This window comes from Zeus faber (assembly GCF_960531495.2).
Source record: "Zeus faber genome assembly, chromosome: 11".
NCBI classification, from domain to species: Eukaryota; Metazoa; Chordata; class Actinopteri; order Zeiformes; family Zeidae; genus Zeus; species Zeus faber.
Genome location: NC_137205.1, coordinates 6,522,308 through 6,539,982, shown reverse-complemented (window position 1 = coordinate 6,539,982; position 17,675 = coordinate 6,522,308). Strand labels below are relative to the sequence as shown.

At 41.5% G+C, this 17,675-nt stretch overlaps 1 protein-coding gene across 1 annotated transcript; it reads left to right on the top strand.

The window, feature by feature from the left end:
• Nucleotides 1-6,621: 6,621 nt before the first annotated feature.
• Nucleotides 6,622-13,450, top strand: LOC307237277 (uncharacterized protein). Its single transcript, XM_080009987.1, has 10 exons — nt 6,622-6,782; nt 8,906-8,990; nt 9,573-9,744; nt 9,881-10,237; nt 11,400-11,502; nt 12,019-12,089; nt 12,206-12,340; nt 12,449-12,510; nt 13,184-13,303; nt 13,398-13,450. Exons 3-10 carry the CDS (start codon nt 9,579-9,581, stop codon nt 13,437-13,439), a joined length of 1,056 nt encoding a protein of 351 aa, XP_079866113.1. The 5' UTR covers nt 6,622-6,782; nt 8,906-8,990; nt 9,573-9,578; the 3' UTR covers nt 13,440-13,450.
• Nucleotides 13,451-17,675: the final 4,225 nt, after the last annotated feature.

The following is a 17,675-nucleotide window of genomic DNA, read 5'->3' as shown; positions in this document are numbered from 1 at the left end:
TCACCTGGATCAGATGACCCAGTGGAATTCTATAAACACTACTGGCCACTTATATCCCCATTACTCATCTGAATGGTGCCAGAGATTAAGTCAACCACCACCATCAGCACATGAATACTGCTCTCACTTTGGTTTTGCTCAAACCCAATAAGGACCCAGCTTTCACCTCCAGTTATAGACCCATAAGCCTTATTAATTGCGATTTAAAGATTATCAGTAAAACACTAACCAACAGAATTGAAGAAGTGGCATTTATAATTCACCAAGACCAAACAGGCGTTGTCAAGGGCAGACACTCATCCAGCAATATGCGCTGTTTATTCAGTCTGATCATCATATCTCAAAGTAACAATTTACATACTGTTATTGCTTCTTTAGATGCCGAAAAATCTCTCTCCACACTTCCCTTTACTATTCGCCATCTGTCAAAACAGTAATATCATTGGCATACAAACAGGAAACTCTGTTCACAAAATCAGTCTCTATGCAGACGATAGTTTATTGTATTTACGGAACCCTATATCATCCCTCCCGGAAGTATTCAATCTTATCTCTAAATTTTCAGCTATCTCAGGCTATTCAATAAACTGGACTGAAACCACGGTTTTACCACTAAGTGGGGAAGACAGAAATGCAGTAACCCAGAAACTTCCCTTAACCATCACAACGGGCAACATTAGATACTTTGGTATTGATATCTCCACCAATCTGTCAGATTGGTTTACCCTAAACTTTATTCCATTGCTCAAAATCATTGAAGAAGCCCTTACTATACGTATATTTTCAATGACCCCAAGTCCAACCAACAATAAATTGGTTTAATTATCTAGACTCAATAATCAATAAATTATATTGGAAATACAAGAAACCAAAAATTTAACGAGACACACTACAGAAAAACAAAGACTGTTGAGGCCTAGCAGCCCCAAACTTCAGATACTACCATTTAGCGGGCGGGGTGTCGCTCTGTTGCCACGGGACCTGCCTCCGGGCCTGCGGTCCGTGCCTGGCGCCTGTGGATCAGGTACCGTGCCTGCGGCTGTGTCTTGTGCCTGTACATGGGGTTGGGATGTATTTGTGCGCTTCAGGGGGCGAGGTCTCCTTGCGCTCTCTGGGACTGGGTTATGCTCCTCGGGGCTGGGCATGGAGGTGGCGCCGCGGGCTTCTGGCTTTTTTGGGGGCCGGGGGTCTTCTGTGGCTGCAGGGCGGGGCGCTCGGGACGTGGGTTGTCTGTATGGCTGCAGGACTCAGGGCTGGCTTCGAGGCCTTTTCCGCTGCTTGAAGGCGCTACAATATAATGCCAACCTTATACACCATAACCAATTGGGACAAGTCCTGTACACTCACCGGTGGACACATCTCACATGCATGCCCACACACACACACACACACACACACACACACACACACACACACACACACACACACACAAATACAAGCGGTCTCATCACAGGCACACACACACACCATCAGCACCTGCTTTGATGACATCCCAATACCTTACATCGCTCTCCTTTTCTTCGTCATTTACTGCCATAACTACGACAGGAAGAGGCCATGTGCCAAATTGCTGTTCCAGTTTTCCTGGACTTAATCAATTCTGTTTTTTCGATACAGGTTGTCATCTGATGTTTATGCTTTTCCATGTAAATGTTATTGTTTGTTTCTGTGTTGTGTGTTTCCGTGGGGATTCTCCCCCTGGAGGAGAAGTGAATAGTTGTTTATAGACCCAAACATGGTAAAATAGTTCACCAAAGAGGGGATTGTGGCGGTTCTGTCAAACAAAAAACTGTGCTTTTGTCATCCTACAAGTCGTCCACAAGAGTTATTGCAACAGTTCTTGACAATTAATGAATTAATAAAGAGTTGCATTGCAAGTTGAGAACTTGAACTCCACTTGCAGTCTAACTCTGTCCTAGATGCAATGGCATACAAATACTCCGTGTCGTATGCCCAGCATGCTGACAGCACAGATTAAAAAAAAACAAAACAATGAATGCGGTATGCAGAGAGTAGTGATGGGGGCTGAACTACACTACTTTAAACTCACCTTAATTCTGTTACATACTGCAGTAGACTTTGGTTGTTTAACTATTTCCAAACCTCACTTATTTTTGCAGGCATTTCATTCGGGGCATCAAACTGGGACGGATGGACAACCTCCAGATCACCCAGACTCCATGTTGTAGTTGCTATAGTGCTATACAAACTATTTCAAGGTTTCAAAAAGTATTACTATGAGCCAGACTTCATAATTTTGCGCCATTGGTGATTATTATTTTATCCCCTTACTGTCAGACTATCAGATTCCTTCAGAGGATAGTCACAACAACAAATTTACCTCAATCCATGATCTGCCATTCTCCTCCTGATGGTTTGTGTCCACACTCCAAGTGTTGTAGTGTGGTGTGTTGCGTGACTAATAAAGACTGTTTCGGTTTCTTCTTCAATTTGAGCAGCTGGTAAACCCTGCAGAATATAAGACTTCCGACGCACCCACGCCCCTGGGACTGAGGAACTCATGTTTCTGTCTAGGAATTATGAAATGGAGGACCATTCATTTTCCTCAGCGGATGTAGGAAGTTTCCAGTTGCCAGTCATCATCTGCTTAGTCTGAAATTCGGCATACCAAATCAAGTTGATTGACAGTTTGTTCTCATCAAGAAAAGCAGAAATAAATAGAGAAATATATACAGGAATAAAATAATAAATAAATGTAAAAATATATATGAAAATAGATAAATCAATAAATCAATGAATCAATCAATACATTTGAAAAAAAATGAATATATTAATATATTACGATGTATACCTGGAAATAAATGTAAAAATTAATGTGAAAATAAATCTGAAAATGAATACATTTTTTTTTTTTTATTCCTCTTTATATTTCCACATTAATTAAAGTATTATTTTATGTATGTCCTTTTATACATCTTTTTATTTCTAAATTAATTTATTTATTTTTCATTGTGGCAGTGCGGTGGAATGGAGGAGGCAGAAGGAGCCAGTTAGTTTCAGCGCCAACAGTGCCTAACCCTTAATAATATTAATGATGACAGGACAGAATAGGCGCGGACATCGGGCAGCGCAATCTGTACTCTGCGGTTGGCTCGTGGACGGCAGCCGAGCCCCGTACACCGATCCCTCATTGCAAGACAGACAATGAGAAGAGGTTTTACATAGGTTTTTACATAGGTTTACAGAATTGGGTGACAATTATCAATGTAATGGAAGTTTGTGGAGCTTCAGAGCTCATACTTATCCCCTGAAGTTTGGAATGATTGAAACGTCACTCATACATAAATACAATGAATTACAAGCTGATGATGATGATAGCGGTGATGATGGATGACGTAGATCAGGGGTGCCCACACTTTTTCGGCTTACGAGCTACTTTTAAAATGACCATGTCAAAATGATCTACCTGCATTAAAAAATGCTGAATATATTTATTAATATATAAAGTGAGTATACTTTATATATACTGTATATTATATTGGTGTACCTTGCATCACTGCATGAACCCTTACGGCAAAAAACAATTAAATACATTTATGGTCACTACCTTACTCTGATGACTTGCACTGAAAGGAGAAGGCCAGGGTTTCATAGTTCGGACAGTAGCTGCTGGTAGCCAGCCTCAAGCAGGCTTCCAAATGATCATAAGTTATGGTGGAACAGTATTTGGACTTAATAATCTTCAAGTGGGAAAAGGCTGACTCACATAAATAAGTAGAGCCGAATAATGCAGTCAAGGAGGTGGCACATTTCCTCATGTTTGGGTACTTTTCCTCTGTGAGTAAGTTCCAAAACTGTCTATGAGCCCTGGACTTCAGCTGAATGTCAGCCTGTGGGGTCAACATCTCATCCTCCACTACAGACGAGTTCAGATGAAACAGTGTTGCAATTTTTGATGTGAATCAACCTCAACAACTTCCCTAAATGGGTAGCACATAAATGCAGCGATTGGTTGGAGTAAAGCAAAGTCTTGAAAACGTTTGTCAAAGTCTGTCAGACAGTTTTTAATCTGCTCTGTGTAGTGCGCACTGTCAAGTTGCGCACACACCTTCCCTTGGGTCTCCAGTTCTGATGCGAGGTTTTGAAAGTTCCCCAAATCACGGCGCTGCAGCTTTGAGGACAGAAGCTGCATTTTTTGTTTGAAAGCATTAACTGAAGTGATCATGTTGACCACGGTTTTGTCTTTTTGTTTTTATGAACAATTCGAAAGTGCCTCTCCACATTTCCCTTTTTTGGAATAGCAACAGTAGATTGACAGATCAGAAAAACGCACTCTGAATATGACACGGTGAAAATAAGGTCCTCCTCCCATTCTGCATGGAAGTGGTAAGTTTGGTTTCTTACTTGGTCCGGCTCCTCCACTATTTTTTTTATATCCCTTCTTTAGTAGATATAAATTGAAAGGCTAACTAGGTAACTTAGCTCGCTATAGTTTTGCAGTAGCTCACGTGTTTTCTACCTGGTGACACATGTGTTAGAAGAGAGGAGATCTAAGTAGTTGTCATTGTAACCCAATGAACAAAGTTTTAAGCAATATGCCAAATGGAGTATGGATGATAGGCTTATTTCTAAAAATACATTTTTTGAATGGTGCGCGATCTACCCGCACTACCTTTGCAATCTAACGGTCCATTGCGATCGAAATATTGGGCACCCCGATGTAGATGGTACAATGAATACATGGGTTTTTGCGCATCAATAATTGATTTAATAAATTATATTGATGTCTTCTAAAATTTGTAATATATATTACAGTATATAATGTCTTCATATATTTATAATTCGATTTCTAATATATAATTTTCATCAGGCCTGTGCAAAGACATTAAGAGGGGCTCCAAAAAAAAGAAAAGGCACATGGACATATGGATGGGGGGGGGGGGGGGGGGGTGAGTGAGGAGCTGTTCCTGTTACGCACTGTGTTTTGTTTCGTCCCATCAGGAAACAGAGCTGCATGGGGACACACAGCGGCGCGCATAGGGATGCCAGTGATCTGCACTCCAATGTGCGCATATCGCGGATGCGCTGAGGACACGTTTCTCATGAATATGCATATCTTGCCCCGAAAATCTGCTACCTCGATGCCCATTCACGCTTAAAAAACGTCATCCTCGTACATCCTCTGATGAACGGGGCAATGGCTCAGAACTAGGGGTCTCAGGAGGGAGGTGATGCTAAAACACCATTGGCTCATAGAACTGGGGCCTACCTCAGGAGGGAGGTCTGCACTCTGCAGCCGGACCCTTTTGGAGAGTTCCAGTGTAGGCACCAGTCTGCTCGGCCTGCCAGAGCTGCTCAAAAGGCGAGAGCGTTGAAAAGTGGGTATCTGGGGGTATACCATCCCTGATGGTCTAGTGGTCAGGATTCGGCCGCGGCCCGGGTTCGATTCCCGGTCAGGGAATCAATTTTAACGTGGCGCAGTGCATTGCACTGCTGCCTCACAGCAAGAAGGTCCTGGGTTCGATTCCCGCCTGGGGCGCTGTTGGCACCGTGCTCCGGCGGGTTATCTCCCAAAAAGGAGCCTTTCTGTGTGGAGTTTGCATGTTCTCCCCGTTGATCACATGGGGTTTCCTCCGCCTCACATCAGTAAGGACCCCCCTCAAAAACATGCACCCATCATCGTCTGACCAGCGATGGACACTTGTCCCCGGGCGCATCCACGTATGCTGCCCACTGCTCCTGGCTGTGGCCCCGGGGGAAGGACAAGCCAGGATGGGTTAAATGCAGAGGAACCGGCCACCATCAAAACATGTGTGTGTGTGTGCAAGCGTGTGTTGCGTGATGAATAAAGACTGTTTCTTCTGGAATGGATTGGGAATTTACAAGTGTGGAAGAACTGCCCATAAGAATACTCAGTACATCGAACGGCGACTTAAAATGCATTTCAATTATGTATGTGAACATTGTTTGTTTATTTTTTATCTTAAATATACAACTCTTACCTAGATGCAAGTGTTTATTTTAGTTAATATTATTTGAATAGTTTATATAACCTCCCTTGCTTACTACAACCCAATTGTTGCAATATATCTTCCAACCACTAGTTGCAGCAGTGAGCATCTTGTTAGGGAGCAGCTGGAACCTAGCGGAGGTCGAAGAAGAAGCTATTCGGCTGATACTTGGAATGTGGAAATTATTGTTTCTATCGCTTGTTTTTGGCATTTAAACACATCTGACACATTGCGCCATTGCCTCCTGTTATCTCAAATATTTGACAGACGGACCCTGCATTGCAGGAGTCCCAATGACAACGAGCGGGGGACCCAACGGGGCTACATGTTGTATTCCATTTATCTCGGAAAGCGCTGAGAATGACGTCACACCCGAGCTGACCGCGTTCCAGTACAAGTCGGAAAACGAAGATAGACTCCTCCATTGTTGTGCTTGCTCTTTCGGTATACAGAGAACTATAGAACAAATATGGCACCGGGGAATGAAGGGGTCCACGAACATGTACACGTCCACGTCCAAATAGACGTAATACATTTTTTTAAATAAACATTGTTAACATCACAGGCGTGACACTGAATCCTTCATTTATTGTTTATGCGCGGAACCGCCATCTTGGATTTTGAGGTCGGAGTTGGTGAGGTTCTTCCGACTTTCCGAGTCGGAATTCCGACTGCAGGGGGCGTTCCAGCTGAATTTTCGCCCGTCCCTTTCGTTGGTCGTCCGTATCGGAGCGTGCTGGGCGGGCCCGTACGGTGTGATCAGTCGACCAGAACACGACGTCGGATTTGGGTTTAAACAACGACGCCGAGGTAAGCCCATCTGGTTTTTACCAGCCGAAACACCAGGCCGCCACGTCCTCTGTTCCGCAATATACATGCACAGACAGCTGGCTCTGGTAGTCCTAGACCAGTGCCTGGAAACTTTACCCAGAGGTGCTTGGAGTCCGTGACATTAAATAATGTGTTTTCCCACAATAGGAAAATATGACTAAATGTAATCACTTGTTGACGGGAGATGAGCAGGGCTGTCATGCATATTAACGCTTTACTTATAACCACGTTTTAACCTGATTGGTAATCGTAACGTAATAAACATTTTTCGGAATCGATTTTATGACATCGATGATGCCAAGGGAATATAAATTTAATCCAGCATGTTTGTAAATAGACACGTATCTATCTATCTATCTATCTATCTATTCAAGATTCAAGATTTCAAGATTCAAGATTTTTATTTGTCACATACATATACATACTTCCATACATATATGCAGTGAAATGTAATGCAACGCACCCGGTGATAGCACACAATATGTCCTAGGAAAAAAAAATAATAATAAATAAAATAAAATAAAATAAAAAGTAGAAAATTCCTTTCTAATAGACCGAATAACTGACTCCTAAAACGTAATACAGTAAGTGAAATACTTATAGAATAAGATAAAAATATAAAGAATAAAATACAATAAAAATAAATTGAAATAAAATGGAATAGATAGAAGGAATATGCCTATGTATATACAGATATGTGCATTTAAAGTGGCATGTGAATTAAAGTGGCATGTGAATGTGAATAGTGTGAGGTAGTGTTTGGGATAATACAGCACAGTATACAACAGTACGGCGCAGCAATACGGCATCACGAACAACCCTGAACAGTGATACAGTATGCGGTACAGTATGCTACATACAGTACAGTAGGTAGTGGAGCCTAGTGCATGGCTCAGTTAGGACCCCTGGTGAGGTCAGCGTTGACAGTTCTGATGGCGTGCGGGAAAATCTATCTATCTATCTATCTATCTATCTATCTATCTATCTATCTATCTATCTATCTATCTATCTATCTATCTATCTATAACATATTAATAATATATATATATATATATATATTACATAATAATATATAAGTATATGGTCAGGTTAAACAGTGGATAGTATAAAATGCCAGTCCAGTAGATGGCGATAACGGACTTTCTAGTTGTTTACAGCCAGAAACACTACAGAAGCGCCCATTCAGTACGAATGGACCTACTTCAACTGAGCCTGAACTTAACTTGCATTTTTATAGTTCTTACACTTTTAGTTAAATATTACTCCTACTTTTTTAGTGTTTCAAAGCTAAGTCGGTCACAACAACAGTTGGGCTATTTGCTTGTCGTCTTAAAGGTGCTTTAGTTGAAGTAGGGCACGTGGACCAGCAACAGGCACGTGTGCGTGAGCCACTTCTCCACGGAGAGCTTCAACGACTTAACGCGGACCACGCCATCCCCAACCGCGCGGCGGCCCCACCGGTGGGTTTCACAAAGCGGATTAAGCTTAAACTTGTTTGGTCACAATAAACTGCAGCTTGGGGCTACTACGCCATCACTTGCTGGAATAATCTGCCCAAGCACTATGGGAACAAAAAGATTGTGGTAATCAATTTGTTGCGTTACACTACAAATTCCAGTATTCCATTCACAACCAACATCCAGTTTTACCTTTGTCTTCGCTCTAAGATGTCACTTTCTTTTCCTTCTTCTGATTGATTTTGTTTGAGAGTTTACTGACCATAGCTCACCATGCAGCTTTAGCAAATTTACCATGGCTGCCCTTGACTTTTTGCATGCTCCCGGTCAGTGCATTGCTGCTGGGAAAGGCGGACCCGGTTTAAAAGTGCAGACAACACAACAAAATGTATAATCGGTCAGTAATATTAGCCTTTGTATATCAGCCTCGGTGTGTCATTTAATATAGAAATGTGCGAATGCCAAATATGTTCAAAGTTCTTGGAGTTATTATGCCGGCTAACCCCAACCCTACCCCAGCTACGCTCTGAGAGCCTGTTTGGGGCCTCTTTTAATTTTCTTTTCACCCCTGGCCGCATTTACAGCTAAACTTGAGAATCTTGTCCATTACTACTTGTTCATAATCTGCATCACCAACCTCAACAGACTTCATCACGTCATCAACTTACGGGTGTATCATCGGTGTGCTCCGGTGGTTCTTGAAAATGTGTTTGCGCTGTTCAGCGTCTCGGTAAGTGAATTTTGTTACCCTGTGTAATCTAACGGGAATATTTAACTCAACAGTTTAACATTTCTCTACTATTAATGAATCAAACTCGAAAATAATTGAAAATTAAAATAGGTCGAGAGATAAATAAAACTCAAAGGAACACAAATCTAGAAAAATTGAATTTTCCTTTTAGAACACTTTTTTCAACATATTCGGCGACTCATGGCGATTTTAGAAATGTGCGACAAAGCGGGTTTTGCTGATGTGGGTCACATATAGAGAAGCAAATGCATAATACAAATACATTGAATGGCCTTTCCTTATAATTGCCAGGTACATACATATTGGCTGGATATCAAATATATAAAATCTGAGATGTTTAATAAAATAATCTCACACATTACTACTTTTTAAAACTTTTAGTTTTCCGTCCACATTTGATACATTTCGGTTTGCTCTGATGCTATGGTTTTTTTTATGTGTTTGTGTATTCATGCATCTGTGTACACATGTCATTTATGCATTATATTTTTTTGTCTATAGCACATTGTATTCTATGCCAAATAAAATGTGCAATATAAATAAAGTTTCACTTCCTTGAAGTCCAAAATGGTAAGGGAAGGGGCGTGTCAGGTGGAGCCAGAGAAGCCGCAGAGAGGTGTCGAAGCAGAATGCCAGACTGAGCCCACGCCTCAACTCAGTTGCCGGTTCTGTGGGGTGGATGAGCACATTGTCATGGAGCAGATCACCAAGAAGACCCCCAGAAGAGGCGAGGGTAAGGGTGTAGCGTTTAGGTGGCATTGGAATAGTTGAAAGAGAATGGACTTTTGTGGAGAAGTGCAGGATATAAAAATGATGTTTGGGATTGGAATAATTTAACATGTTAACAAGTGTCTCCAATGCTTTTGTAGATGCAAACCACCCAGAAATGAATAATAGTGTAATTGATGGAGAGGAGTGCAAAGTAGCTGCACAGCGAGTTGATGCAAGGACAACACCAGCAGTGAACTGGGAAGAATCATCAGACATTAGAGTGCACAATGCAGCTTCAAGAAACACTCCAGTAGATCCAATGAATACTGGTGTCAAGGTTGAGGCTGACCTTGTGATCTTCACTGTAAAAGAAGAACAAGAGGAAGTTGGCATTTACCACGAAAAAAGCAGTATACACTCTCAGACAAATGTTGATCCAGTAAACATTGGTGCTGGGGTGGAGGCAGACATCCAGGTTTCACTGATTAAAGAAGAGGACATTGCCAGCTGTAAAGGTTTGTGACCGGCCTCGTTTAAGATACTACATCTTTGCAATTTAATAGTAAATTGTAGTGGTCAACAGATTGATCGTTCAGCGGATTAATCGCGCCAATTTCTGCACATTTTGAGATAACCGGCATCGGCCGATGCCTGTGCTTACAAGGCCGATAAACAAAAAAATGTCTGCAGACTAGTGTACATGTTGATTCTAAATATTTGAAACTGTTTCAATACTCTTTTTCCTCACTATCAATATACCGGTAGCAGCTGCGCTTTCTCGCTCAATCTTCTCTCAAACTGCGAGTTGATACACAGCTGCAGTGCCCACATGCCACCACGTTGACAAAGAAAACAGCAGGAGTGTTGTTTGGAACACAATTAATTCTATTATATAATTATAGAACCCAGCAGTGCGCTGTGCGTGTGTTCTCATGACGGTCTTCGTGTGTTCTCATGACAGTCTTGTGTTTTTTATCTAAGATCCATTCATTTTCGTGTTTCCTACTTGTATCAAACAAAAACACAACTGAGTTAAGGGACTGTCCTGTTACAAACAAAAAAACTGTCGTGCCGTGTCATCCACGTCTCGGTGTTCCTTTCTGTTGGACTTGATTTAGTAAAAACTGGATGCTTTTGTGTGAATACTAAAGTAAGTAATAAATCCTGCACTTCTGTAACGGGGAGAGTTTCTCAATTTCCCATTCCAACCAGACTTTGTGACGCGTTTATGATTATTAGTGGGTGTGGGTGTGGGGGGGGGGGGTTTATTACCTGTGGACATTTATTTTGTTGATGCTTCTTTTTTTAATAAGTACACTTAAGACAGAGTGCAGATCTACTTAAGCAAACAGACAATAAAATTAGTGTTAAATATATAAAATAAATTGTTATTATTAAATTGTTGTATTTTATTAAGATGCAAAGAAATGAAAAAACATGACATCGGCATTATATATTGGCCATCGGCTGCCCTGCTGTGTAAGTATCGGCATCAGCCATTGAAAAACCCATATCATTTGACCGCTAGTAAATTGGTTATATTATATTATTGTTTTTTGTGTAGGAACTTGTTTATTCCCCAGATTGCATGAAGCCATCGTGTTAATGTGAAATGTAAATAATGGTATATGATTTCCCTTCTTTTTTTTTTTTTTTTTTTTGACATGGACCCAGCAGAAATCAACAATATCGTCATTGGAGATAAGTCCAACCTCTCTGTTAATTCCTTACCAACAACAACATCAGTCAAACAAGAGGACGGATCTGAAAGCAACATCAGGTACAAGGACTTACTAAGAAGAAAGTTCAACATACCCAGGTTATATTTTGGTGATCTGGCTTCACTAAGCCTAACAACTGCAATCATGCATATGCAGTGTTACGATGGTGGTTATCAACTTGTTAAGCCAACCATGGTTTTCCCAATCTAGCTATGAGTGTGGTCACGTAAAAGGGGCAGTGTTTGCACCATCTAACCAATCGCAAACATGCACAAGTCTACCAGAGCTGCATATTTTACACAATATTAGCAAACTATAATATTAAACAAATATGAAGGATTTTAAAATATAATCCATGCTAAAAGCAACAGAGTTGCTGCTGCCAAAGACAAAGGAAAGCTGGCAAACAATTGTAGACAGTGTGAATGGGTAAGTTAATAGGCTTATCAATATCACTGCCCCATTAAGGCACCAGTAGAGCTGCCTATACTTACAATTGTGTGTTCCATTAAATTAATGTGTTGCTTAGATATATTCTTGTGGTGTGTAAGACAATGTTAGCCTTATTCTTCCAGCTACAACCCTGGCAGTGTTAAACGATCTTGGGAGCAAATAAAGAACAAATATAAAAACATAATTCAAACCGGTAAGTAGGCTTACTTGCAAATCTGGTAAGGTCAACAAGTACGAGGCTTTAGTGCTTTAATCAGTCTCCGTTTTAGCATTATATCGATATACAATCAGTTTTGAAAATGCTTGCAGGCAACAGGAAAAAAACTGCTGAGGAGCTGGCCCTCTCCAATAATCAGGGTCGCCCCTTGATGGAAGGGTTGGATCGGGGTGTATCATCAGACCCTGGTGGAGCTGGCAGCGCCCAACAAGGAAAATTTGTACAGGGTATGTTTCAATAAGTCAGTATTAAAATACTGGGTTGCTTATAACACATAATTATATAATATAATTAGTGTGGAAGAAAGCAGTAAAATACATTTACTTTCTCTACAGTTGATGGGGAGACATTGCTGTTGCTGCCACCACCCACTTACATACCACTGTCCCATACAGAGGTAACAGTGAAAGTGTGTATGTGTGTGTGTGTGTGTGTGTGTGTGTGTGTGTGTGTGTGTGTGTGTGTGTGTGTGTGTGTGTGTGTGTGTGTGTGTGTGTGTGTGTGTGTGTGTGTGTGTGTGTGTGCGCATATACACATAAATACATATATACTGGCATGTTACCTGTGGTTGCTGATCATGGATCAAATAGACTTTACATTTCTTACTTTCTCAGGGGGAAGCCCTAGATGGCTAAGAGATAGTGTATGTATGCACAGAGAGAGCTTTGGGGGTACATGTTAGTCTTTGGTTAACAATTTTATCCAGCTTTAAATTTGCCCATCTTTACACAGATGGTGAGAGTGTGGACTTGGCTAAACTGATTTATCTTATTACTTGCTCATGGTTGTGGTCTGCACATAAGACAAATAACTGCTTCAAGTGCTCTCTATCTAAAAACTAATGAATTGCTTCAATTGTTATGCTGTTAATCTCATGGGAGGAGGGAGATCTTCCTCCCCCTGAACCTATGGGCTCCACTTCTAGGCCAAGAGGATCACAAGTGGTTAAGAATTAACCTTCATTTAAACAGGGCAGTCTGAGTGACATTTGCATCTTTCTTCAAGTGAGCTTGCAAAGGGGCAATGCTTAAATGTTAAAGCAACTGTATAATTTGTTTTATTTGTTTCAGGTTGTAGCAGACAATGTGAGGTCTCTATACAAGAGGACATTAGAACTCGAGATTGAGTACAAAAAAAGTGTTATCAAAAAAGTGAAGCTCGAGGTGGAGAAACTAGAGTATGAAAAGAAGGTATTTCAACAAAGCAATTTATTTCCAGGCATGGGTAACAATTAAACTAAAATGTTATTTTTCTTTGATTCTTTTGAATTCTCTTTGTTCCTAGGAACGGGAGAACAAAATGTTATTGGAAAATAAAGACTTGTAGGTGGAAAAAAAGGCATGTTCTTTGTTGTTTTTTTTCATATAGGTGAAAAATTGGTGTGTGATAGCTTCTCACAGCTCTGCCAGCGGGGATGGTCTAGGGTGAATCCACAACATCGGGGTTGTTGGCTGACAGGAGGGGCTCTCTCCTTTGGTATGGATGCTCTATTGGGAAGCACAACACACGCTGTGACTATTTGGCAAGCCCAGTCAAGGGCCACTCTGAGGCCATATCGGCAGCTGAAGCAGCCTTTTAGTATTCCAAAAGTCATTTCTATCCTAACCCTTGTTTTGGTAAGGGCTACATTGAATGTATTTTGTGGCCCTGCATTTGGGTCAGGGTGGGTCAGAATAAAAGCTCTCTTTTATAGACTATTGGTAAGTGGCCTGGGAACACAAAAGTACCTGTAGCAAAAAAAAAAATCCAGCCAATGCATACAGTCTGTAAGATAGAGATGTACAGACTAAGTGCACAACCTTGACGTGTTGCACTGGCAACATATGGCTGAAGAAGCTGACAAAGATAAGACATTCCCTCCGCTGAGAATCTATCTTTCTTATCATACACCGATCAGCCACAACATTAAAACCACCGACAGGTGAAGGTTCAAGAGGTTTATTTGTCACATACATATACATACTTTCGTACATATATGCAGTGAAATGTGAAGTGAATAACATTGCTCATCTTGTTCCAATGGCACCTGTCAACGGGTGGGATATGTTAGGCAGGAAGTGAACTGTCAGTTTCGGAAGTTGATGTGTTGGATGCAGAAAAAATGTAAGGATCTGAGTGACTTTGACAAGAGCCAAATTGTGATGGCTAGATGACTGGGTCAGAGCATCTCCAAAACACCAGGTCTTGTGGGGTGTTCCCGGAATGTAGTGGTTAGTTCCTTCCAAAAGTGGTCCAAGGAAGGACAGCTGGTGAAACAACACGGTCATGGGCACCGATGGACTCATTGATGCGTGTGGGGAGCGAAGTCTAGCCCATCTGGTCGGATCCCACAGAAGAGCTACTGTAGCACAAATTGCTGAAAAAGTGTTTGCTGGCTATGATAGAAAGGTGTGAGAATACACAAGTGCATTGCAGTTTGCTGAGAAGCCTGATCCATGGGGACCACACCTCGCAACTTACAGGACTTAAAGGATCTGCTGCTAACGACTTGGTGCAGATACCGCAGGACACCTTCAGGGGTCTTGTGGAATCCATGCCTCAACAGGTCAGAGCTGTTTTGGAGGCAACGGACCAATTATTGCTTCCAGTTGGCGACACAAATATTTATGTCAGATAACACAGGCTGTGAGAGATTGGCCCTGTTCCTGCCTTCCAATTGGACCATTTTCCTGCCTTCCTTTAGTTTCAGGTCCAAATGAAAATACGATTTATTTGGAATTTCCCCATTGACTTCCACGTTATAGGCCATAATGTGAATTACTGTCATCTGGCGGCCATAGCATAAATTGATTTGCCGGTATCTAGTGACAAGGAGTGCGAAATAGACTGAAACTGAATTTTCACCAAGTTTTTTTAAATTGGCAAACAAAGGTTTACGGTTGGAATCAGTTGGAATCAAATCCGGATGCGGTCTTGACCCAATATGTCATCCAATTGCGGAGCTGGGGAGCGGCATTTCTAGATGCAGCAGTTCCCCATGCGCGGAGAACCAGGAGAACCCCCTGAGGTGTTTTTGGACCAGAGGAACTCTTTCATAGTTCTAAGAACAGTTGGAGGACTTCCCTCATTTTTTATTCTGTCCGCACTGCAGGAACTGGGAACTATCGCAATTCTGAGAAGGCCTGGGTTATTGAATATTTAAACAAAAGATGAGACAGACACACGTTAGTTCTTGGCCAAGGGTCGTCACAGAGGCGAGCTCCTAGACAAACGGGACTCTGAGACAAACGGTTTATTCAGGACACACACAAGCTTATATAGTCATGGTTCACATTATGACATGGGAAGGGGTTTTTTCTCTATGTAACGGGTGATAGGGTGACTAGAACTGGTTTTTACTGGTTTTAACGGGAGTTGTCTATTCTGACGAGCGTACAGAGTACATGCGTTAAAGAGTGTAACACAACTGTGTTTGATTATATGATCATACAATAATACAGTATTGTAGCAAATATATTGTAAGTGCACGGTGATCAGTCCAGAAGTAAGTTGGTTGATCAAACACATGAGATGATGCAGCACCAGAATATGCATGTCTCCTTTCCAACTCTGATACATTACATTTAGCAGACGCTTTTATCCAAAGCGACTTACAATTATTCAAACACTGACGGACGCAGCCATCAGGAGCAATTAGTGTCTAGCTCAAGGACACTACAGCAGGAGCCTGAGATTGAACCAGCAACCTTTAGATTACTAGGCAACCAGCTCTACCTCCTGAGCTACCGTCCTCCGCCGATACAATCATGAAAGGGACTTCATAACAGATCCGGTTGAGCTAAATAAATGTTTCACACAATTCTATGAGGAGCTATACCAATCCAAATGTAAAACAACTGATCTCCAGATAATGAACCAATTCCTAGACAACAGCCAACTTCCCACACTTGACAAAGAAGCAGGAAAGGCAATGGATTCCGATATAACGTTGGATAAGATTAAAACTGCAATGTCTCAATTTCCAAATAACAAAGCCCCGGCCCCGACGGGTTCGTCATTGAATTCTATAAAACATACAAATATGTCTTGCCCTATTACTTCTACGCCTGTTTAACCATTCAAAAGAAACCTCAGTGCTACCCCATTCACTTTGCAAAGCAAAAAATGCTCTGATCTTAAAGATCCAGTTCCTTAAACTGCCTAATGTGTACTTAAGACAGCCCAATCTGCCACAACCATGCCTTTCCTCCTGCCTCGGTTGACCCAATCTTCTCCATCTGGAAGGGCAGAAGCACATTTCTTCCTTTAGGTTAGGAATTGTACTACGACTCATACAACACATTTTGAACATATGCCCAAACATAACACACAAGACAGCATCCTTTGTCACGCAACTGGCATTAAGGGATCAGTCTCTTTTCTGTATGATACTCTACAGGTGGGTGTAGTAATCTCCGACCGTAAACTGAAAACTGACTGGGAACAGGAACTCAATACTGAAATCTCTGAATATGTCTGGGAAGCAGTTCTTGGCACGGTGCTGTTGGCACCGTGCTCCGGCGGGTTATCTCCCAAATAGGAGCCTTTCTGTGTGGAGTTTGCATGTTCTCCCCGTGCTCACATGGGGTTTCCTCCACCTCACGTCAGTAAGGACCCCCCTCAAAAACATGCACACATCATTGTCTGACCAGCAATGGACATTTATCACCTGGTCCACGTATGCTGCCCACTGCTCCTGGCTGTGCCCCCAGAGGAAGGACAAGCCAGGATGGGTCAAAAGCAGAGAATCCATTTCACCGGCCACCATCAAAGAATGTGCATGTGCGTGTGTGTGTGTGTGTGCAAGCATGTGTTGTAGTGTAGTGTGGTGTGTTGCGTGATAAATAAAGACTGTTTCTTCTTTCTTTCTTTCTGTTCTTGATGGAAAACGCCATAGCTATTATGCTTATATTATTATATTATGTTCGGTTTAGTAACAATTGTGCATAACCTCCGGGTGCGTTGCATTTCACTGCATATATGTATGAACGTATGTATATGTATGTGACAAATAAACCTCTTGAATCTTGAATATCAAAGGCGTTTAATAAAACTGTCGATCCAGACCCATTACTTGCTATCTTTGGATCAGTGGTAGTTAATCCTTCCATTAACAAGTACAAGGGGCAAGCCATCTCCCTCTGTAGGCTGTTGGCCAAACACCTTATCTTACAACAGTGGAAGTCAGAGACTAGTCCACTATTCCAGCAGTGGCTTAGAGATCTGGGAAATGTGCTCCACATGGAGAGACTTCACTATAAGTCTACCAACAGAGATAACATCTTCCTGAATACATGGCAACCCCTATTTGACAAATGGGCGGTTGCCTGTGATAAAGCTTGCGCTTAGCTTGACATCCCAAGCACTTGGACACATAAAATACAAGATTCAATTTTATTTTACCCTAATGTATGCTGAAACACAGAAAAGAAAAAATGGAAGGTAATATACTGCATTACTTGTATATTGTCTGTCTTGCATTGTTCTTCCAATAAAATAAATATTCAACAAAAAGAAAGTACTTATTATTTATAATCCCTCCAGCTCAATGTGAAAACTGATAATAAATATTGTTGAAACACC

Bases quoted from the DNA above. Each gene is read 5' to 3' on its own strand.
- LOC307237277 (XM_080009987.1), top strand. From the start codon at position 9,579: ATGGTAAGGGAAGGGGCGTGTCAGGTGGAGCCAGAGAAGCCGCAGAGA. The intron at 10,238-11,399 runs GTTTGTGACCGG...TGGACCCAGCAG, and splicing joins GGACATTGCCAGCTGTAAAG to AAATCAACAATATCGTCATT. The intron at 13,304-13,397 runs GTATTTCAACAA...CTTTGTTCCTAG, and splicing joins AACTAGAGTATGAAAAGAAG to GAACGGGAGAACAAAATGTT.